Source organism: Leucoraja erinacea, chromosome 19 (genome assembly GCF_028641065.1).
Source record: "Leucoraja erinacea ecotype New England chromosome 19, Leri_hhj_1, whole genome shotgun sequence".
Classification (NCBI taxonomy): Eukaryota; Metazoa; Chordata; class Chondrichthyes; order Rajiformes; family Rajidae; genus Leucoraja; species Leucoraja erinaceus.
In genome coordinates this window covers 26,835,424-26,855,603 of record NC_073395.1, presented here as the reverse complement: position 1 = coordinate 26,855,603, position 20,180 = coordinate 26,835,424, and the positions used below count along the sequence as shown (strand labels likewise).

General features: G+C 42.2%; 1 protein-coding gene across 1 annotated transcript in view; it reads right to left on the bottom strand.

Moving 5' to 3' along the window:
- LOC129706413 (protein kinase C-binding protein NELL2-like) overlaps positions 1 to 18,604 on the bottom strand; it is a 229,900-nt gene extending 211,296 nt beyond the window's left edge. Inside the window, exons 1-2 of the mRNA XM_055650706.1 lie at positions 18,235 to 18,604; positions 17,020 to 17,148 (exon numbers count right to left, since the gene is read on the bottom strand). Of these exons, the coding sequence (XP_055506681.1) occupies positions 17,020 to 17,148; positions 18,235 to 18,286 (181 nt within the window). The 5' untranslated portion in view covers positions 18,287 to 18,604. The remainder of the gene's footprint in view (positions 1 to 17,019; positions 17,149 to 18,234) is intronic.
- Positions 18,605 to 20,180: the final 1,576 nt, after the last annotated feature.

Sequence of the window (20,180 nt, the reverse complement as noted above, 5' to 3'; positions counted from 1 at the left end):
CACATTAGAGGTGGAGGAAATGGCGGAGGATTATTTGTTGTATTTGCCGGCTGGTGGGGTGAAAGGTGAGGACTAGGGGGCTCTGCCCTTGTTGCGAGTGCGGGGATGGGGAGAGAGAGCAGTGTTGCGGGGTATGGAAGAGACCTTGGTGCGAGCCTCATCTATGGTGGAGGAGAGGAATCCCCGTTCTCTGAAGAGCGAGGACATTTCCGATGTTTCTTGAACGCAAGGAACTGCAGATACTGGTTTACAAAAGATGACAGCGTGCTAGAGTAGCTCAGCAGGTCAGGCAGAGAACATGGAGAGACGAGCCTAAAATTGCAGAATTAAAAGTTCATGCCGTTGGTTTATAAGCCAGCCATGGAACAGGCAACAGTATCCATGTTCTCCTGAGATGCTGCCTGACCTGCTGAGCTACTCTACCACTCTGTCGTCATTTGTAAACCAGTATCTGCAGTTCCTTGTTTCTACCTCTCTTGTTGATGCCATGTTCCGTGAATGCTGCTGAACTTTGCAGTGATTGGAACATGTTGGATGATCAGCCATGATAATATAGTATGGCAGTGCTGGCTCGAAGGGCCGAATGGCCTACTCCTGCACCTATTTTCTATGTTTCTATGTCCTAAAATAGCCTCAGCCAAACCTCTACATATGAGGTGTTGTTTTCTCTCCAGTTTGCATAAGGTCTCACTCTGACAATGGAGATGGCCCAGGACAGAAAGGTCAATAGGTCCCCTTCCACATACATCTCTTCCTCTGGCTTCAGATTTCACAACTCTGTGACTGAGATTGTAGTACCATCGAGGGCCTGGGAAGGCACATTGGCATTCTCCCTATCAAAGCGATCATAGAACGCATTGAGCCTGTCTGGGAGTGATACGTCACTGTTGCTTGAACTCATAATGATGGAAGACCGGTCAAACATGCACCCCTCTTAATTTTGACAACATTGTGTCAGATGCGGCCGAACTGGTAGCATCCACCCTCTGGAGTCAGTAGTGTTGAGAATTCAAGTGTCCCTCCAGCAATTTGAGCATCTCGTGAGGGGTGGGGGGATGGGATTGCTGTGTTTTCAAGGAATAGCATCTTTAGGATAAGATGTTTTATTGGGGATTTGCGTTCATCTCAAAATACCCCAAGGCACCATTTTAATGAAGTGCAGGAATGTTAGCCCTGCTAACCTGCCTTCAGATAACAGTATTAAACAGATGATTGGTCATTAGCACAATCGATATGTGTGTGAATTATTGAGCATCAACTGACTGACACATTAGAATAATAATTAAACTTCCAAGATACTTCGCTGACTGTAAGTGTTAAAAAAATGCTCTGAAATATCCTATTTCTGGCCAAGGTTTCGAAAGAAGAAGAGACAAGGAACTGCAGATGTCGGTTTACAAAAAAAGACACAAAGTGCTGGATTAACTCAGGGGTCAGGTGGATAGGTGACATTTCGGGTCAAGACCATTATTTCAGACTGATTGCGGTTTGGGGAGGGTGGAGACACATTGGAAGAGAAGTTGAGGCAGGACAAAGCCCGGCATGTGATAAGTGGATACAGAGGAGGGGGGTCGTTTTGCCAAACACATGGGCTTCACCATTTTAACTTCCTTTCCCATTCCCATACTAACCTCTCTGTCCTGGGCCTCCTCCACTGCCAGAGTGAGACCCCACACAAAATGGAGGAGAAGCACCTCATATTTAGAAACATAGAAAATAGGTGCAGGAGGAGGACATTTGGCCCTTCAAGCCTGCACTGCCATTCATCGTGATCATGGCTGATCATCCACAATCAGTAACCCATGCATGCCTTCTCCCCATATCCCTTGATTCAGCTGGCCCCTCGAGCTCTAACTATCTTTTAAATTCACCCAGTGAATAGGCCTCTACTGCCTTCTGTGGCAGAGAATTCCACAAATTCACAACTCTGGGTGATTTTATTTTTTTCATCTCAGTTTTAAATGGCCTTCCCTTTACTCTTGGACTGTGGCCCCTGGTTCTGGACTTTCCCAACTTTGGGAACATTTTTCCTGCATGTAGCTTGTCCAGTCCCTTTATAATTTTATATGTTTCTATGATTCCCTCTCATCCTTCCAAATTCCAGTGAATATAAGCCCAGTCTTTCCAATCTTTCCTCATATGACAGTCCCGCCATCCTGGGGATTAACCTCGCTGTACTGCCTCAATAGCAAGGATGTTCCTCCTCAATTTAGGAGACCAAAACTGCACACAATACTGCAGATGTGACCTCACTACGCTCCAGCACAACTGCAGAAGGACCTCTTTACTCTTATACTCAAATCCTCTCATTATGAAGGCCAAAAGCTTTCTTCATTGCCTGCTGTACCTGCATGATTATCTTCAGTGACTGGTATACAAGGACACCCAGGTCTCGTTGCACTTCCCTTTTTCCTAATCTGACACCATTAAGATAATAATGTGTCTACTTGAACCTGGATAACCTCACATTTATCTACATTATACTGCATCTGTCATGCTTCTGCCCACTCACTCAACCTGTTCAAGTCACCCTGCAGCCTCCTAGCATCCTCTTCGCAGTTCATACTGCCACCCCAGCTCTGTGTCATCTGCAAATTTGCTAGTGTTACTTTCAATCCCATCATCTAAGTCATTAATATATATTGTAAATAGTTGCGGACCCAGCTCCGAGCCTTGCGGCACTCCACTTGCCACTGCCTGCCATTCTGACAGGGACCCGTTTATTCCTACTCTTTGTTTCCTGACTGCCAACCAATTTTCTATCCATGCCAATACCCTACCCCCAATGCCATGTGCTCTAATTTTGCCAACTAATCTCCTGTGTGGGACCTTATCAAAGGCTTTCTGAAAGTGCAGATACATTACATCCACTGACTCTCTTTCATCCATTTTACTTGTCACATCCTCAAAATATTCCAGAAGATTAGTCTAACAGGATTTCCAGTTCATGATTCCATGCCGACTTGGACCAATCCTTTTACGGCTATCCAAATGCGCCATTATTACTTCTTTAAGAATTGACTCCAGCGTCTTCTCCACCACCTATGTCAGGCTAACTGGTCTAGCTTGGGTATTTCACTTGGGTACCTTACAACCTTTCGGTATGAACATTGAATTCTCCAAATTTAGGTAACTAACTTACAACCTCACCCTCCTTCTTCCACCTCCCCTTTTTCTGTCCCTCTCTTTGTTGTACCACACCTGGACTTGCACCAATTTCTCTCTTCTCGCTCCCCTTCCACCTAGATTCCTTCCTCTGGCTTCACAATTCACAACTCTTCCATCCTTATTTCACACTTTTTGTCTTTTTATCTCTGGTGTTGAACAAACTAACTGCCTTTCAAAAACTTCTCTCACACATATCCACATATCACTTGACAGACTTTGTCCTGCCCCTCCTCTCTTCCATCTTTCCACACACCCCCCCCACCCCTCCCCCACCTCAATTATTTTGAAGAAGGGTCCTGATCCAAAATATCACCTGTCCATGTTCCCCATAGATGCTGCTAGACCCGTTGAGTTACGCCAGGACTTTGTGGCTCCAAAGAAGGAATATCTTATCTAAATAATTATCCCCATTGTGTTAACACAATAATATTTTAATTTAATGCTAAGACATAAACTCTTATAAACACCGTCCAGCATTGACTTCAAAGAAAAATATAATTCTGCAAGTTTAAAGCTGATGATTGATCTGCCATTGATATATCCCCATCTGAAATGATAATTCCAATTAATTAGTTCCAGAATGCCATTTTTGGGATGTAACTAACCAAGTTGTAATAATAGTATCAGAAAGGAGATCAGACATAGTGTAGGGGGAACATGTAGAAGATGAACAAGGTACATCCTCAACATGGCATCTTCAAAGACGCCACTCAGTGCTAATCTGGTGTTTTATAGGGGGAGGGGGGTTAAATTAATTTGGTTAAGGGGGGGAAGGGAGTAGGTATTTCGTTGTCTCTGTACTGTACAATGACAATTAAAATTGAATCTGAATCTGAATCTGAATCTGAGGTAAGGTGTGAATCGGAGGAGAAAAAAAGTGTCATTTAAAAATAGACAGGAAGAAGGATGCAGGTGGTGGACAATGGGGAACAGGATGAAACTGGTCTGGAGCTTATGTGAATAAAAAATTAAAAAACATGGTACATAAGCTTGGTGAACAGCTGGCACCTGCAGCTGATGGAATTATGATAGAATGGCAAGAACAAAGCCTCTAGTTACCTCGAGAGGGTACCTCTAGTTTCCCTCTCCCCTAACTCTCAGTCTGAAGAAGCATCTCAATGCGAAACATCACATATTCCTTTACTCCAGAGATGCTGCCTGACCCGGAGTAACTCCAGCATTTTGTGTCTATCTTCAGGCATCTGCAGTTCCTTCCTACACAATAACAAAACCCTAACTGAAGTAAGGAAAGGGACGGCACTTAATATTCCGAACCACCATGTACGCAGGACAATGTGTAAGGTAAAACATAGGGATGACTGGCTTAGGTGTTAGTATTGATCAAAGATCAATGGTACGAGAATGACACTAGAAAGGAGAATTCAATTTCAGTTTCAAAGACAATCCATTTGGTTATAATTAAGGAATAATGGAAAAGCTATTGTGCTGCAGTTCTGTACCCCAGAACACCACAGGCAATTTATGAAAAGATTCAAGGCCTTTACATTGCCGATAGTGGGGAGCTTATTGACAGGGACACTAGTGCTGTAAAGAGGGATGGGAGATGGGAATAGTTGAAATGAGTGCAAGAGAATGTTTGTGCTCCGAATGCTTCCAGTCCACCGAGGAAGGAAGTAGAGATGGAGTGAACTAAGAGCCCCTTCCAAAGGGGAGTAAATTGTAACTAGAAGAATCCTCTCTCACAGCATCTGTACTAATGTCAGGATCACTGGATTATAATACACTGCATTATATCTATTTCCTTTTTTAAACAAAAGGAAAACATTGGCTACACTACAGTCCTCTGGGACCTTGCCTGCGGCTAGCCATCTTGCAAAGATCTTTGTCAAGGCCTGTGAAATCTCCTCTCTTGCCTCTCCCAATAACCTGGGATGGATGCCATCAGGCCCTGGGATTTATCCATCTTAATTTCTCTTCCAGTATCCCAACACAACCTCCTTCTAAATCTCAAACTGTCCTTGCAGATTAGTAAACTCAACACTGATCTCATAGTCCAGCCCGTCCTTCTCTTTGGTGAACACAGATGCATAGCATTTGTTTAATACATTGCCGACATCCTTTGACTCCAAGCACAAATTCCCTCTTTATTCCTGAGTGATTCTAATTTCTGCCTGGTTACCTTCTTGTTTTTAATGTGCACATAATAAACATTGGGATTTTCTTAACTCAGTTCCTGAGTATGCAGAACATGCTTTGGTGATACAGGAAATTGAGATCAATACTGCATTACGTTTGGAGTAACTGTGGCAATAAGAAGAGGGGAAAATATGGAAATTCTCAACTGAAGAGCAGCTAATTTTAGTTGATTGCCAGAGGATCGGGAGTATAGAAGTTGTGATGTTACGTTACAAGAGGAGGGGCGGTCGGCCGCAAGAGTGAAGGAGAAGTGGTGCGGGGGGGGGGGGGGGGGGGTTGGGGAGAGTTAACAAAGAGGGCCGCCCGTTCGCAGGGTGATCCACAGGTCCAGGGAAAGTGATGGCTGGAGGCTCTGCAGCATCCTGGGGTTTGCCAGGATCAAGCAACACTCAAATATGGACTTCAAAAATGGCAGCAACACATGGCGCCTCTTGCTTGCTGGGTCAGTGGACTATTTCTGTACACTTTGCTCATCGGGGATAGTGCTTAGATATGGCAATACTCTACTGGACTACATGTAAGAAAATAATTTCACTGTGCATTTGCATGCGACAATAAAAGCATCATTGAACCATTGAGTTGGACAAGACATTGGGGACACTGCCTTTGGAGTGTGTTTAGTTTTTAGTCACCCTGCTATATGAGGATGTTGTTAAGCTGGATAAAGTGCAGAGAAGATTTATGAAGGTGTTGCCAGGACCTGAGGGCCTAAGTTATAGGGAGAGGTTGGGCAGGCTAGGACTTCATTTGATGGAGCACAGGAGGTTGAGGGATGATCTTATAAAGGTGCATTTGATCACCTAAGGAATAGATAGGGTGAATGCACAGAATCTTTTACCCAGAGTTGAAGAATCAAGAACCAGATGACATATATTTAAGAGGAGAGGAGTTTAGTTTAGTTAAGTTTAGTTTAGTTTATTATTGTCATGTATACCAAGGTACAGTGAAAAGCTTTTTGTTGCATGCTATCCAGTCAAAGAAAAGACTATGCATGATTACAATCAAGCCGTTCATAGTGTAGAGATATAGGATAAAGGGTACAACATTTAGTGCAAAATAAAGTCCAATAGAAAATAGTTCGAAGGTCTTCAATGAGGTAGTTGGGAGGTCAGGATCCAGATAACAGCTGGGAAGAAACTGTCCCTGAATCTGGAGGTACGCATTTTAAAACTTCTGTACCTCTTGCCTGATGGGAGAAGAGGGAGTGACTGTGGTGAGACTGCTCCTGGATCATGCTGGTAGTCTTGCCGGGGCAGTGTGAAATATATTTGGAGTCAAAGGAAGGTAGGTTGGTTTGTGTGATGGTCTGGGTTACATCAACAACTCTCTACAACTTCTTGTGGTCTTGAATGGAACTTCCAAAACCATACTGTGATGCATCCCGATAACATACTTTCTACGGCACATCTGTAGAAGTTGGTGAGGGCTGTTGGGGATGTGCTAAACCTTCTAAGGAAGTAGAGGTGTTGGTGGACTTTCTTGGCTTTGACGTGGCTGGTCCAGGCCAAGTTGCGGGGGATATTTATTTCTGAGAACTTGAAGCTATCGACTACTTCAACACCATCAATGTATACCAGGGTGTGTTTACTGCTTTGCTTCCTGAAGTTAATCACAATCTCCTTTGTCTTGCTGAATTTGAAAGAGTAGTTGGTGTCTTGGTATCAGATTACGAGTTCTCAATCTCAGTAAGATTTAATAGGAACGGAGGGGGAACATTTTCACACAGAGGGTGGTGAGTATATGGAACGAGCTGCCAGAAGAGGTAGTTGAGGCAGCTACATTAACAATATTTAAATGATGTTTGGACAACTACATGGATGGGAAAGGTTTTGAGGGATATGGGCCAAATATCGATAGATGTTGTTAGTGTAGATGGGGCATCTTGGTCAGTATGGGCAAGTAGGATCTAAGGGCCTGTTTCTGTGCTGTGTGGCTCTATGACTAGCTATTTAGTTCAAGTGAATTGAAATAAAATACAGACACATGAAATGTAAATGATTCAGTGAGAGAGAGATAACATTTCTAGAGCTCCAGTATGATTAAAGGAACTGAGATTAAAATGAAACAGAAAAAGGTTTGATACATTTTAGGGTCAAGGTTCAGTGAATTAAGCTAATTACCCCCAAATACAAGAGAAAGCCAAAGAGACTAGAACCAAGAAGTACTTTATATATAAGTAAATATTAAACAGATAATCAGAGGAAGGGCCAGGAGATTAAGGAGCAAAAGGGAAATGGTCTGCCTTGCATGATCAGACGGCGTGGCTGTAATTAAATGAATAGGTCACATCTTTCACAGAAGAGAATGCCGTCAATGCAACACTTAGGGGAAATATGTCAGTCATGCTAGTCAGAATAAAAATACAAACAAAATGAGGGGATTAAAAAGTTTGGCAGCATTCAATGTAGAGGACTAACAAACTCCACAAAATCCATCCTAGATACTGGAGAGTGGTCATTGCAGAGGCTCTGCTGACAATCTTTTGAGTCTCTTTGGATGCCAGAAAGGAGATTGTTAAATCTGGCAATTACAATTTAATTAGTATAAAGTCAGTGGAAACGTAGAGAATAATTAATCTGGGTCGTATAAGCAGCACTGGGGGAAAATGAACTGGTAAATGATAGGCACCATCAAATATTTTAATGTCAAATTATCTTTCACAAACTTCTTTGAATCTCTCTCAATGGGGATGGTTAATGAAGGCAATCAAACTATTGTGAAGTTGCAACGTGCTGGAGTAACACAATGGGTCAGGCAGCATCTCTGGAGATAAAGGATGGGTGATGATTCAGGTCAGGACCAAGTTTAGTATCTTTGGTCAGGACCCTTCTTCAGACTTCAGACTATTGTGTATATGGTTTTATCATCTTATTCAAATAGTTTGCCGAACTTTAAGCTGCCCAGCACAAATAAAGTCCTGGGATTGAACCAATTGGACTGTGGTTGTATGAGTTCAAAATTGGCAGAGTTTCAAATTTGATTGTTATTTTCAGGTTGGAGGGTGTATAGTGCTGCCCTCCCATGGTGGGCGGTGGAATCACTACATATTTTAATAAAAATGCTACATAACTTCAAAGTCTGCATTTGACACAAAACTCAGAAATGTAGTTAACAGTGGATACCCTTATAATGAACTCCCTGCGAACAAAGATAGTCAGGTATGAAACACATAAGGATAGGTAGGTGAAGTTTAAAATGGAGAAGTAGAACTAATTTTAGAAAAGTGCTGGAGTAGCTCAGTGGGTCAGCCAGCATCTTTGGAGAACATGGATAGGTGACATTTCGTGTCGCGACCCTTCTTGAGACCCAGTCATAGAGCTAATTTAATTTGGTTGGAACATTTAAGGAGTTGTAGGAAAAACATTAGATGGTAGAATGTTAAAGGGAGATACCATAGCTGCGGATGTTGGAATGTTGAGCAGAAAACAAACTGCTGGAGAAACTCAGTGGGTCAGGCAGCTTCCTCAAAAGGAAATGGACAGACTATGTTTCAGGTTGGGACCCTTCTTCAGACTAATGGAGTAAAGGGGAGATAGTTGGGAGAAAGAGAAGAGGTCAATGAGGTTGTGGGGGGGGGGGGGGGGGGGGGGGGGGGGCAAGAGTGGGCAAGTGATAGGTGGATAGACACAATATGCTGGAGTAACTCAGTTGAAGAAGGGTCTCGACCCTATAAGTCACCTATTCATTTTCTCCGGAGATGCTGCCTCACCTACTGAGTTTTACTCCGGAATTTTGTGTGTATCATTTCATTCCTCTTGCCTCACCCCTTCCTGTCTCTTTTTTACACCAGTGATCTCCCCTCTACTCCATCAGTCTGAAGAAGTGTCTCAACCTGAAATGTTGGCTGCCCACCTACGTCCACAGATGCTGCCTGATCCAATGAGTTTGTTCAACCGTTTGTTGTTTTGCACAATTTTAAAGAGTGTATATGAAAAAAGAGATGTACTTTGCAGGTCTTCGACTAGATATGTTTTTAATGAAAGAATAGTAACATGGAAGAGAAAGCAGAATGTAGGCTGGACCTACATTAAACATTAGTTAGGATCCAGCTCAGGTTAAATTCAAGGGACCACACTTTAAAAAGGAAAACAAGACCTTGGCAGCATCAAAGAAGAATTCATTTAAAATGCAGCAGGGATGACATACATGTAAAAAGGTATTGATATTGTTCTCGTTGCAGCAAAGAGTGTATTTAAAGAGGATATTGAAAAGCAGGAAAATATTTAAATTCTGGAGATAGAACCTATTTCCATGAGCATTATTGTCATAGCCAGAGATACAAAGCAATTAACAAAAGAACCAAAGGCAAATTAGGAGGGAAACAGTCAATGGCTCATAGAGTCATAAAGCATGGAAACAGGCCTTTAGGCCCAACTTGCCCACACCGACCAACATGTCTCATCTACACTAGTCCCACCCGCCAGCGTTTGGCCCATATCCATCTAAATCTGTCCTATCCAATTTTCTTATTATCATAGTGGATGATTTTTTTCACCTGATGATGGGCCAAAGAAACTGAGTCTTTGCAATCAACTTGTCAATCATCTTGTCAATGCCGACCATGATGCCCCATCTGAGTTAGTCCCATTTGCCCGCATTTGGGCACATATCACTCTAAACCATTCCTGTCCATGTACTGTCCAAATGTCTTTTAAGTCTCTGTACAAAGAGTTGTCATGTTATAATTAGTTGTTATGACATGAAAGCTGATCAGAAGGCGATTCAATAATAATTTTCAAAAGGGTATTATCTATATGTTGTAAAATTTATAGGGCTGTGAAGACGAATGAGAGGGAAACAATTGGACAGTTTGAATAGCCAGCACATGCATGATGGGCCAAATGCCCTCCCTCTAAGATGCATCATTCTACATTCCAATTAATGTTTAGTAAAGCAGCATCTAACGCCCTTCTTCAGCTGGTAAATCATTAGCATCTGTCAAAGTTTGCTTTATTGGAATAGCTTCCAGCGCGCTCACCGGCAAGCTGAAAATTATAAGATCCCTTTCCCTGGAACCAAATGAGCACTAAAGGCCAGGCAGCAGAAGGCTGGCATTATCAAGATGCTCCAACACATTGCAGCTCACGTGACTTGATTCCCTTGAAAGGAGATTGTGGCTTTATTCGGAAAGCACTTACAAAGCTGCATTCTATATTCCCCCCCCCCCCCCCCCCCCATCTCCCACATGGTGAAGTACACGCAAAGAAAGATTCAATTCATTGGATATTAAATACATTTTGCACTGGCATATGAAAAAAACAATGCCAGTGCAACACTTGAATAATTTAACATTCATGGCATTAGCAAAAATCGAGTTCAATCTCTTACCATTCATTTCAGCATAAAAGTCTTTGAGCCAGTATTCAAAACCTCCTGAATGCTTTCTTGATGAAACATGAAAGGTGTAATATGTACAAGACCTTAATCAAATACTTCAGTGCCTTTTATAGTGAATTATACTTTTTCGTTCTTGCAGAACCTATACATAGGTATTAAATAAAAGCCATTTCTACTAATCATTTTGACAAGCAGAAGCCATCAATTTGTTTTATATGCTTCAGAGGCAGTGTCTTGATGTCACCGTAGCTGCATACAGTTGATTCTAATCATACGCCATATGTTTCATTTTAAAGTCCATCCACATCCCATAATCAGACTCCTATTTATTGACTATAGTCCTGCCTTCAACACCATAATCCCAATTAAATTCACCTTCAAATTCCTGAACCCCTCTGCCACTGGATCTTTAACTTTCTGAACCACAGACCCCAATCCATGTGGTTAGGTACCAAAATATCCTCCACAATAAATGTCAACGCTGGTGCCCCATCAGAATGCGTTCTCAGCCCCTTCAATTTATTCACTATACAATCAAGAGCATGTAACTATATTCCACTCTAACTCCATTTACAAGTTTGCAGGTGACATTGCCGCAATGGGCAGGATCATTAACTATGAAGTTATTAATAATAGGATATTAATGATGAGACGGAGTATGGGGAGGAGATAGAGAGCTTGGTAACATGCTGTCAAGACAATAATACTTTTACAATCTTAGCAAAATGAAGGAGCGTGGCTGAAAGCCTGGTGGAGTACACTCCCCAATCAACATCAATGGTGCTGAAACGGAGATGGTTGAGAGCAAGTTTCACTAACAATTTGTCTAATAAGTTCTGTGTTTACAGACCTGTTATGCTGTGGCAGGTAAGTATTTTATTGTTCCGTTTCAGTACAATTAAACAGTACTGACTATAAACATTTGTCAATTAAAGACAATTAATTCAATGACAATTAAACAGTACTGACACTAAACGTTTGTCCTGAGCTACATACATTGAAGCCATGGCTGAAAAAGAACAGCACTGTATCTACTCCTTTAGACTCAGAAAATTAAACATGTCTCCAATGACTCTTACCAACGTCTACAGATGCACTGCAGAAATAGTACTATGGGGATGCATCACAGCTTGGTTTGGCAACAGCTCTGTCCAAGGCCACAACAAACAGCAGAGAATTGTGGATTTAGCTCAGTCCATCGCACCAACCAACCTCCCCAGCATTGAATCCGTGCCTTAAGAAAGCAGCCAGCATATTCAAAGACAAGTTTCAACCTGGTCATTTCCTTTTCTCCCCTCTCTTTTCATGCAGAGATACAAAAGCTTATAAGCAAATACTATTGGATTCAGGAACAGCTTCTTCACTGCTGTTTTCTGACTACTAAACAGTTCTCCCATAAACTAGGGAGTAGTCCTGAACTTCCAACCTACCTTAAGTTGGACCTTGAAGTTTTCTCTGTAACTGTAACATTATAATGTTGAAACACTATATTCTTCACTAGTATGTTTCTCTTTGTACTACCTTTGTACATGCATATGGTTTGACTGTACTCATGTATAGCATCATTTGACTGGATAGCATGCAAACAAAGTTTTTCATTCTATCTTGGTACACGTGACAATAATAAACCAATATCAAAATAATAATTATAAAGAAACAAACAATCCAAAAGCAGCCAAAGAGTCCTGTTGAAGGGAAGGATGGTACAGTGGTGCAACTGGTAGAGCCACTGCCTCACGGAGCCAAAGACAAGGGTTCGTTCCAGACCTCTGGTGCTGTCTGTGCAAAGTTTTCACATTCTCTCTGTGACATCCTTCCACATCCCAAAGACCTGCAGATTTGTCGGTTAATTGGCCTCTGTGAATTACCCTCAGTGGGTAGGGAGTGGATGCAAAAGTGGGATAACATAGAAAATTGTGCAAATAGGTGATTGATGGTTGGCATGGGCCACAGGGCCTGATTCCATGCTGTATCTGTAAACTAAACTGAACTAAACTGATTAAACAAATAAGAAGTTGTGGGTTTATGAGGGGAAGGAGGAATGTGCCTGCTTGTATCAGCGTGGAATGCTTTGAGAGTTAGTATTGATTAAAGTGACCAAAAAGTCCCCTTCCATGCCATATGAGAAATATAGATGAGTTGTTTGAGCCATACCGAGGTGGAATATACACTGTCCCATGTTAGACTTCTGGCAGGTTGACCTGGGTTGAAGTGATCTCAGGACAAGGCCGAGAATAGGCTGTCAATGTCCTAAACTATCTTGGGAGTACAAGAGTTGCTGGGTCCACTTAAGATGGCAATATTTAAGCAAGCAATAAGCACACCACCACACCTCTTTCAGATGAGTGGACTGCTTGCTCAGTTTTAGGTGAGATTGAAAATTGAAAATTGCTTTCAACAATACTTGGCCATCAAAACAGCAGCTGTCAATTTTAAGCAACAGAAGAGTCCAGCTGTCAATTTTAATCGCTGGCTGCTGGAATTGAGAAATATTTGAGATGTTGTTCAGAGCTTTATGTACCAAATAGTGAAAATATTGGCCAGAGTTTCAAGCCACATTCTAGGGCTCAAGCACATGGTCAAGGACAGCAGAATAAAAAGGTGTTACATTCGGAAATGGCACAGTCCGTCAAACAATACATAAGATTAGAGATACATGGAGATACCCTGATCATGTGTCTATACACTGTAAATGGATTGATTGTAATCATGTATTGTCTTTCTGCTGACTGGTTAGCAAGCAACAAAAAAGTTTTTCACTGGACCTCCCTACATGTGACAATACACTAGACTAAACTGAAACTGAACTGAACTGACATTCACCCTCTTCTTTGGTCAAACTTAGCGATCACTAAACCTACTCAAATATATATTTCAAATATCCTGATCGACAACATACCCTTGGCAAACACCAACAACCTTCTCGAAAATTGATCATTTAGTGAATGATTGCTGCAGGATATTGCTGTGTGAATAATGGCTGGTGTATTAATCCAACCAATAATGTATTGTATAGTAAGCGCATTTTGTGTAAAGAGTATAACGTTTTAATTATAGAAATCTTTTTGCCTTTCTTTGTTTGACAGAATCCCACATGGTACATGAAAAGATGTTTAAACTGAAATATAAACAGAAAATGATGGATGTATTCAGCTAGTTGGGCAGCATCATTGGAGGGGGAAACAGTCAACGATTGATATCACTGAGTTTTTATAAGAACTAATGAAAGGTTGTTGACCTGAAACATCAACTCTGTTTCTCTCTGAGATGCTGCCTGAACCCGTCAGTTTTTACCCCACATGATAGATTCTAATGATGTAGAAAATCTTGATTGACCTTGATAAACTCTAAGAAGCTCCTATATTGATAAGCTCTACTGACATCAATTGAATAATAATAATGATAAGTATGTGTAGGGCGGAACTGCAGATGCTGGTTTAAACACAAAGATAGGCACACTGGTTTTTACATCCGGGGGCGCGGCATGATGGCTGCCTCTGCCTACAGCCTGTTTGTTTTTCTAAGTTTTTTTTATTTTTAGTTTGTTTGAAGTATGTTTTTTTTCAGTATTTTATGTGGGGGAGGGGGATAGGATAAGGGGTGAAACTGTTTTCAGTCACTTCGTGGCGAGGATGCGACTATTCTCCGAGTCGCGCCCTCGGCCCACTCCTCGCGGCCTACCAACTGGATTGGCGCGGCCTTTCCTGCCGGGGACCGGATCAGAGATTCAGCAGCAGCGGCGCAGCGCTGGATACATCACAGAGCAGGCAATGCCTCACCTGGAATCGCCATTTCAAACTCTGGAGTGTTGGGCGTGCTGCATCAACATCCCGAAGCTGTGGTTTGCGGAGCTCCCAACGTGGGTGGCGCTGACCAACATCGCAGAGTCCAGGGACCCTTTGCCGAGGGCCGCCAGTGTTGAATCTCCACCCAGCTCGGCCTGTGGACTTTGGGAGCAGCGGACTCTGGTAGGAAGTGGCCGATTCGGAGGTCCAGGCCACTGAGGATGTTCTTCCGTTCCGACGTCGGAGTTCCATGAGAGGGGCCTGAACATCGGGATGCCCATAGTGGCGACTGCGGGGGGCTCGGGAGGCCCCGATCAAGGGTGAACATCAAAGAACATCAACGAGGAGGTTGACTGAACTTTGGTGCCTTCCCTCACAGTGGGAAACTTTGATACCGCTGTGGGGATGTTTATGTTAGCGACTATCGTGTTCTGTGCTTTTATTTTTTTTTAATTTGTATTGCTGTATGGGAAAAAAAGCATTTTGTTGTCTCAGTACTTGTACTATGGACAATGACAATAAAGTTGAATCAAATCAAATCAAATCAAAAATCTAGAGTAACTTTGCGGAACAGACAGCCTCACTGGCGAGAAGGAATTGGTTACTTTTCGGGTCGAGACCCTTCTTCTAATAATTCCAGTGTGACTAATTTTATGATAGGTTACTATATGTTCACTACTATACCCGTTTTCAAGTGTTTAATTGCCTCCTGAGCCTTCAATATGGGAGCCAGGAGTATGAAATCTTCGCAGCCGTAGACCATAAGTAGAAATTTGCCATCAATACCTGCAGCAAATAAAGTGTCTACCTCCTGACATCTGCATTAATCTGATGTATCCACCACAAATGTCTCCATTTAGCCTTTAAAGGGGTCAGTATATCCCAGAATAAGCAAACTCTGTGTTTAAAATAAACATGCTTCAACATGAAGCCAGGAGGAGCACCTTTCCAGACCCCACCTTAAATCTACACAAGTCAAAGCTGACAGTGCATCATATAATTGCTGCCACAATATCACCACCTTCCCCATTTGTAACCCTAGACTTCTCCCATCACTCATGATCACCTTCCATCGCCCATAGTTGATGTGCTGGCACCTCTTGATGCTACACACCAAGAGAGGGATGGTTGGATTGGTTTAAGTGGCTCTTTGTTGACCTCTATAATGGATCAATGCTGTTGGGTTTGGAGTGTTGACCTATAGATTTGCAAGCTTGTGATTTTCCATCCCCCTGGCCCAGTTACCCCCTGCTATATTTGCAAGAGCAACTAGGATCGGGCAATAAATATAGACTTTGCTAACAACAATCACATTCAAAGAATTAACTTTTCAAACAACCCCATGATCATTTTCTTTACACAACTGATAATAGGAGGATTTGGTTGTAATTTATAGTAAAAACATGTTTATTCAGTATTACTTGAACGCATGATTGTTAAGATTAGCTGTTTGTTTAGTTTTTGTGATATCACATTTGTGCTGAAAATGCAAGTTCATTAGCTTACAATGACTTACATTTACATAATGTCTTGGACATTGTGAACAATCGAGAGTGTTTCACGAGAGTGTTATCAAACAGAATTCAATACTGGTAAGCCATCAGTATGTTATGTTCAAAAAATGGCTTGCACAGCTCAAAATCCCAATGAAAATCAAATCCTAGCTTGGATCTCTTGCTTATCAAGATTGTGTGGGATACTCTTAGATGTGCCTGTTCTATTAAAGAAGGATCTTTGTGTTGGTTCCGCTACATCTTGGGGACATTCCAAAGCCATCCTATGGCTAATCTAATACATCTGAAGAGCAACCATCTCCCTGATGTTGACACAACAGCCAATGTGTGCACAGTAAAATCCTAGACAGCAATAACGTTTGAGTTGTTTTGAGCATTGAAGCTACAATAAAATGATTAATAAACCCAGCATTTGCCCTCTAAGAAAAAAACATACCATCATTGTACCCAATCCCATTTTGTTTAAGTCACAAGCAGAGCAGAATGAATGAACGCGCTCTTAAAATCTATTGAATATGTACTGGACTTACATGTACACATTTGCCAGGAAGGTCTTATCAACGCGCCTCGTTCATTAGTTTCAGTTGAGAGAATATTTTAAATCTATTTTTTGTTTGCCATAAATATCTTTATGTTCACCGACTGCCGCGGATGTTTTGTGTGATTCGGGTAAAGAAAGGGGATTATCTGTGTATCAACTATTCCTGTCGCTTGATTTATCATATGACATACCGATAGTAGCTTATTTTTAAGTGTTGATCTGGCGTTAAGTAAGGTTTCACACAGCATCTTATCAAACCATGCAGGGGGTTCTACTTTGTAATTTCACGCAAACAGCATGTTTAACATGCAGGCAGGTGCACAGCGAAACCCAGTGACTATCTCAACCTGTACGTGCTTTCCCCGTGCCGGGTTCGAATCTCGAACATGTCCCCAATTCGCCCACATTCCCTTCCGCGCTCGCACTTCTCCTGAACCAGTCGTTTAAACTATAATGTCATTTCAGTTTGGATTCTCGCCCAAGGAAGGTTTGTTAAAGGGGCTGGCGCCCGGGTTACCTCGGAATAAGAACGCCCTGCTTCCATTGTGGTATCCCTGGACTTGTACGATTCCCTCTGTAGACCCATCCAGTTCCAAAGCAGAGAAGAGGTCGATTTCCAGGGCTGGATCCACACCGAATCCTAAAACTGATATCCACCGGATATTACTGGACTTTCGACCACCGAACCGAATGATAAAAACAAGCGTGCAAATTAAAAGCGCACCATTCTTGCTCTTAAATCCATCCGCGGTATTTGCATTAAATGTACGTGGTACAAAGATCTAATGAGCGGTGGGAAATAAAGCAAGCGCAGCTCAAAAATATATATACAGTCGTTTATTTTTTAATATATTTACATTGAACTCGGGATTATATTCCAGTCAACTACTCAAATTGATTGTCTGCCAATATTCTAATGTGGCACGCGTTTCCCCAAAAGTACCTGCGATTAACTAGGGAATGGCTCTGGTTTGAAATCGTTCTTGGGTTGAATCTTTTTGCGGGATGTTAGAAGCGGGTTGATCTATCTACAGTACACGATGTTAAACCCTTCTTACTGCAATGTTGAATCCACATAATGCTAAATCTTGGCTTCTGTTACAGGATGTCAGATCCCTTGTATATCATTCTAGACTACGCTAAGCCTCGCATTAATCCACGGGATATTAAATCCATCTTTCATTTAAATGATATTATACTGGGTTCAGACAGAGTGTATTCAGATCGCCGCTGATCTGTCGGGTGTTAAAACACTGATCCACAGCCGAGACGTTAATTCCTCGCGTCTATCTCGTGGATATGAAACACTATTTTTATATACAGTGCTCGTACTGGTGACAATCTATAGGGATCTGAAACTGCTCGTCCAGCTATCGGACGTCAAACACCTTGTGTACATACAGTGTGCTCCATCTCTTGCTCGCCTGCCTGACATTAAACCCCCCTCTTCGCCCGTAGAATGTTAAAGTATTTATTTATTGTCAAATACCTCGTTTATCTATATAATCTCAAAGCCTCGCTACCAACCCAACGCGTTTATCATAGTCTTAACCAACTGGTTAATTAATAAAATATTAGCCCTTGTCCACCTATACAATGTTAAAAAAAAAACTTGTCTCTCAACAGGCGTTCAGATGATAAGACTTTTTGCTTATGCAATGTATGCCAATCCCCTGTCACTTTACAGACTGGTAACATTTTTTGATAGCCGCGGGGAAACTGAGGACATTACCTGGTGTGATGTGAACAAGTGCAAGGACTGTGCTGAAGATCGTGAATGCCATTGTGTAGAAGGGGGGTAAAAAACAAACCCTCCTAGTCCATAATATCCGTGCGCTTTCACTTCGGTGACGGCAGCTCAAAAGTGGAACAGAGCGGGATGAAATCTGCTGGTCCCGCGGTCCGGAAGATCAAACAGCCCAAAACACAGACAGTGTGAGTAGCATCGCCAAGCTGCAGAACATACTTCGCCCTGGCTTCACAGTACCGCCAGCTATACGGAAAGGGAGGTCTGGAGAGAGAGTTTGATAGCTGGGGCTTTTGGTAGCGGCAGAGGCAGCGCTGGAGGATGAGAGGGTGTGTTTCAATGTCCGGGAAGCTGAAGAGAGGTCGTCCTCCCCCCCCCCCCCCCCCCCCCCCCCAGCGTTATCTGGAGATTCTGCACCTCTTGCAACGCGTACGCACTCACACACACGCAACTGGCAGTTCAGGGCGACTTACAGCCCCTTGTGGGTTTCTTACAGGAACGAAAATCTCCTCTATCGAGCAAATGCAGGATAGACCTTTCTAAATGTATCCGGCTCCCGTGCATTAAGTGGTCCTAATCCGCCCCGATGCTCAAATTAGCTGCCACAGTTTCACAGCAGGCAGGGACTAACTACCCTTCAAATGGATTTGATGTGAAAAGCTCTGGGAATTCAGAATGAAACATTAAAAACACCATATAAATGCAAGCTTTTCTTCTCACACCCATTGTAATGCAAAGCATTTCGAAAAAACGATCGTTAATGTCTGTGGCTCCAATAGGTTATGATTTTATTTTTTTGCCTGCATCTTGGTGGTGGTGGTGGTGGTGGTGGTGGGGGGGGGGGGGGGGGGGGGGGGGGGGGGGGGGGGGGGGGGGGGATTCTGCCTGTAAGTTATTATCAGCAAATAAGTTATAGCAGAAACATAATAACAAAAGGCAATCTAACTCGGAGGGGGAAAAAGTAAATGAAAGTTGCCTTGCACGTTATTTCGTGTACAATGAATGTAAATATCTCTCAGCAGGCAACCGGGGGCGAACTTGATTTACTGAGAAATGAATCTACACAGTATCTACGGTGTCAATCTCGCTTGCCATTGAAAGTCGTGATAAAGTGGGCATTTTGCAAGGCCTTGCTTGCATTTCTTAAAATAAGCACCATGTTGGTGAAACGGTTCTTATTGCAAAAGGACACGGTTTGAGATTATAGTTCTCTTCACTTTGGATAAAACGTATTCCTTGTATTTCTGTAGGCATTAGTGATAACAGCTGAGAATTATTTCCCCAAATGTGTATGATTCATATCTATATTCATTTCGAATCCAATAGGTGTTCACATAAGATGTGCGGTCTATAACTCTTGCAAACTTGAAAAGACAAAATCATTTTTTATTGCATTTTGTGGAATCGATTTTGATCCTTCCACTGAAATTCTTTCCATGCTTCTCCCCATGGTTGATGGGTATCTGGCCTACAACCATTTCATATGGCACACCCAGCCCAAAGCATGACAGTAACATTATTTATCACTCAGTTCTGTTTATTCCCTTCCTCTCTGGCTCTCTAAAATGCCAGACGTTGTATTGTGTCTTCAAGGCCACTTCGCCCCTAAGAATGGGAAATCACATGATGCCACTTGGTGGCGTAGTATGTCAGTGCACTCAATTTGATGGAACTATCCATCTAATTCTCTGAGCTCTTTATTTAACAAGTTACAACACATAATCATTCAATATCCACACATAAGTATTTCAAAAGCAGCCTTGTTACACTGTATATTGATAAAATAACTAACATTTTGCAAAATAATCTTAGTCCAAGGATGGCAAGGTGGACATTAATTTAAGATCAACAACTTTCCATTGCAATAAGAAGATTAACCTGTCTGACTCTCTCTGTACCATGCCACCAAAACACCACTTATCTTACCCATG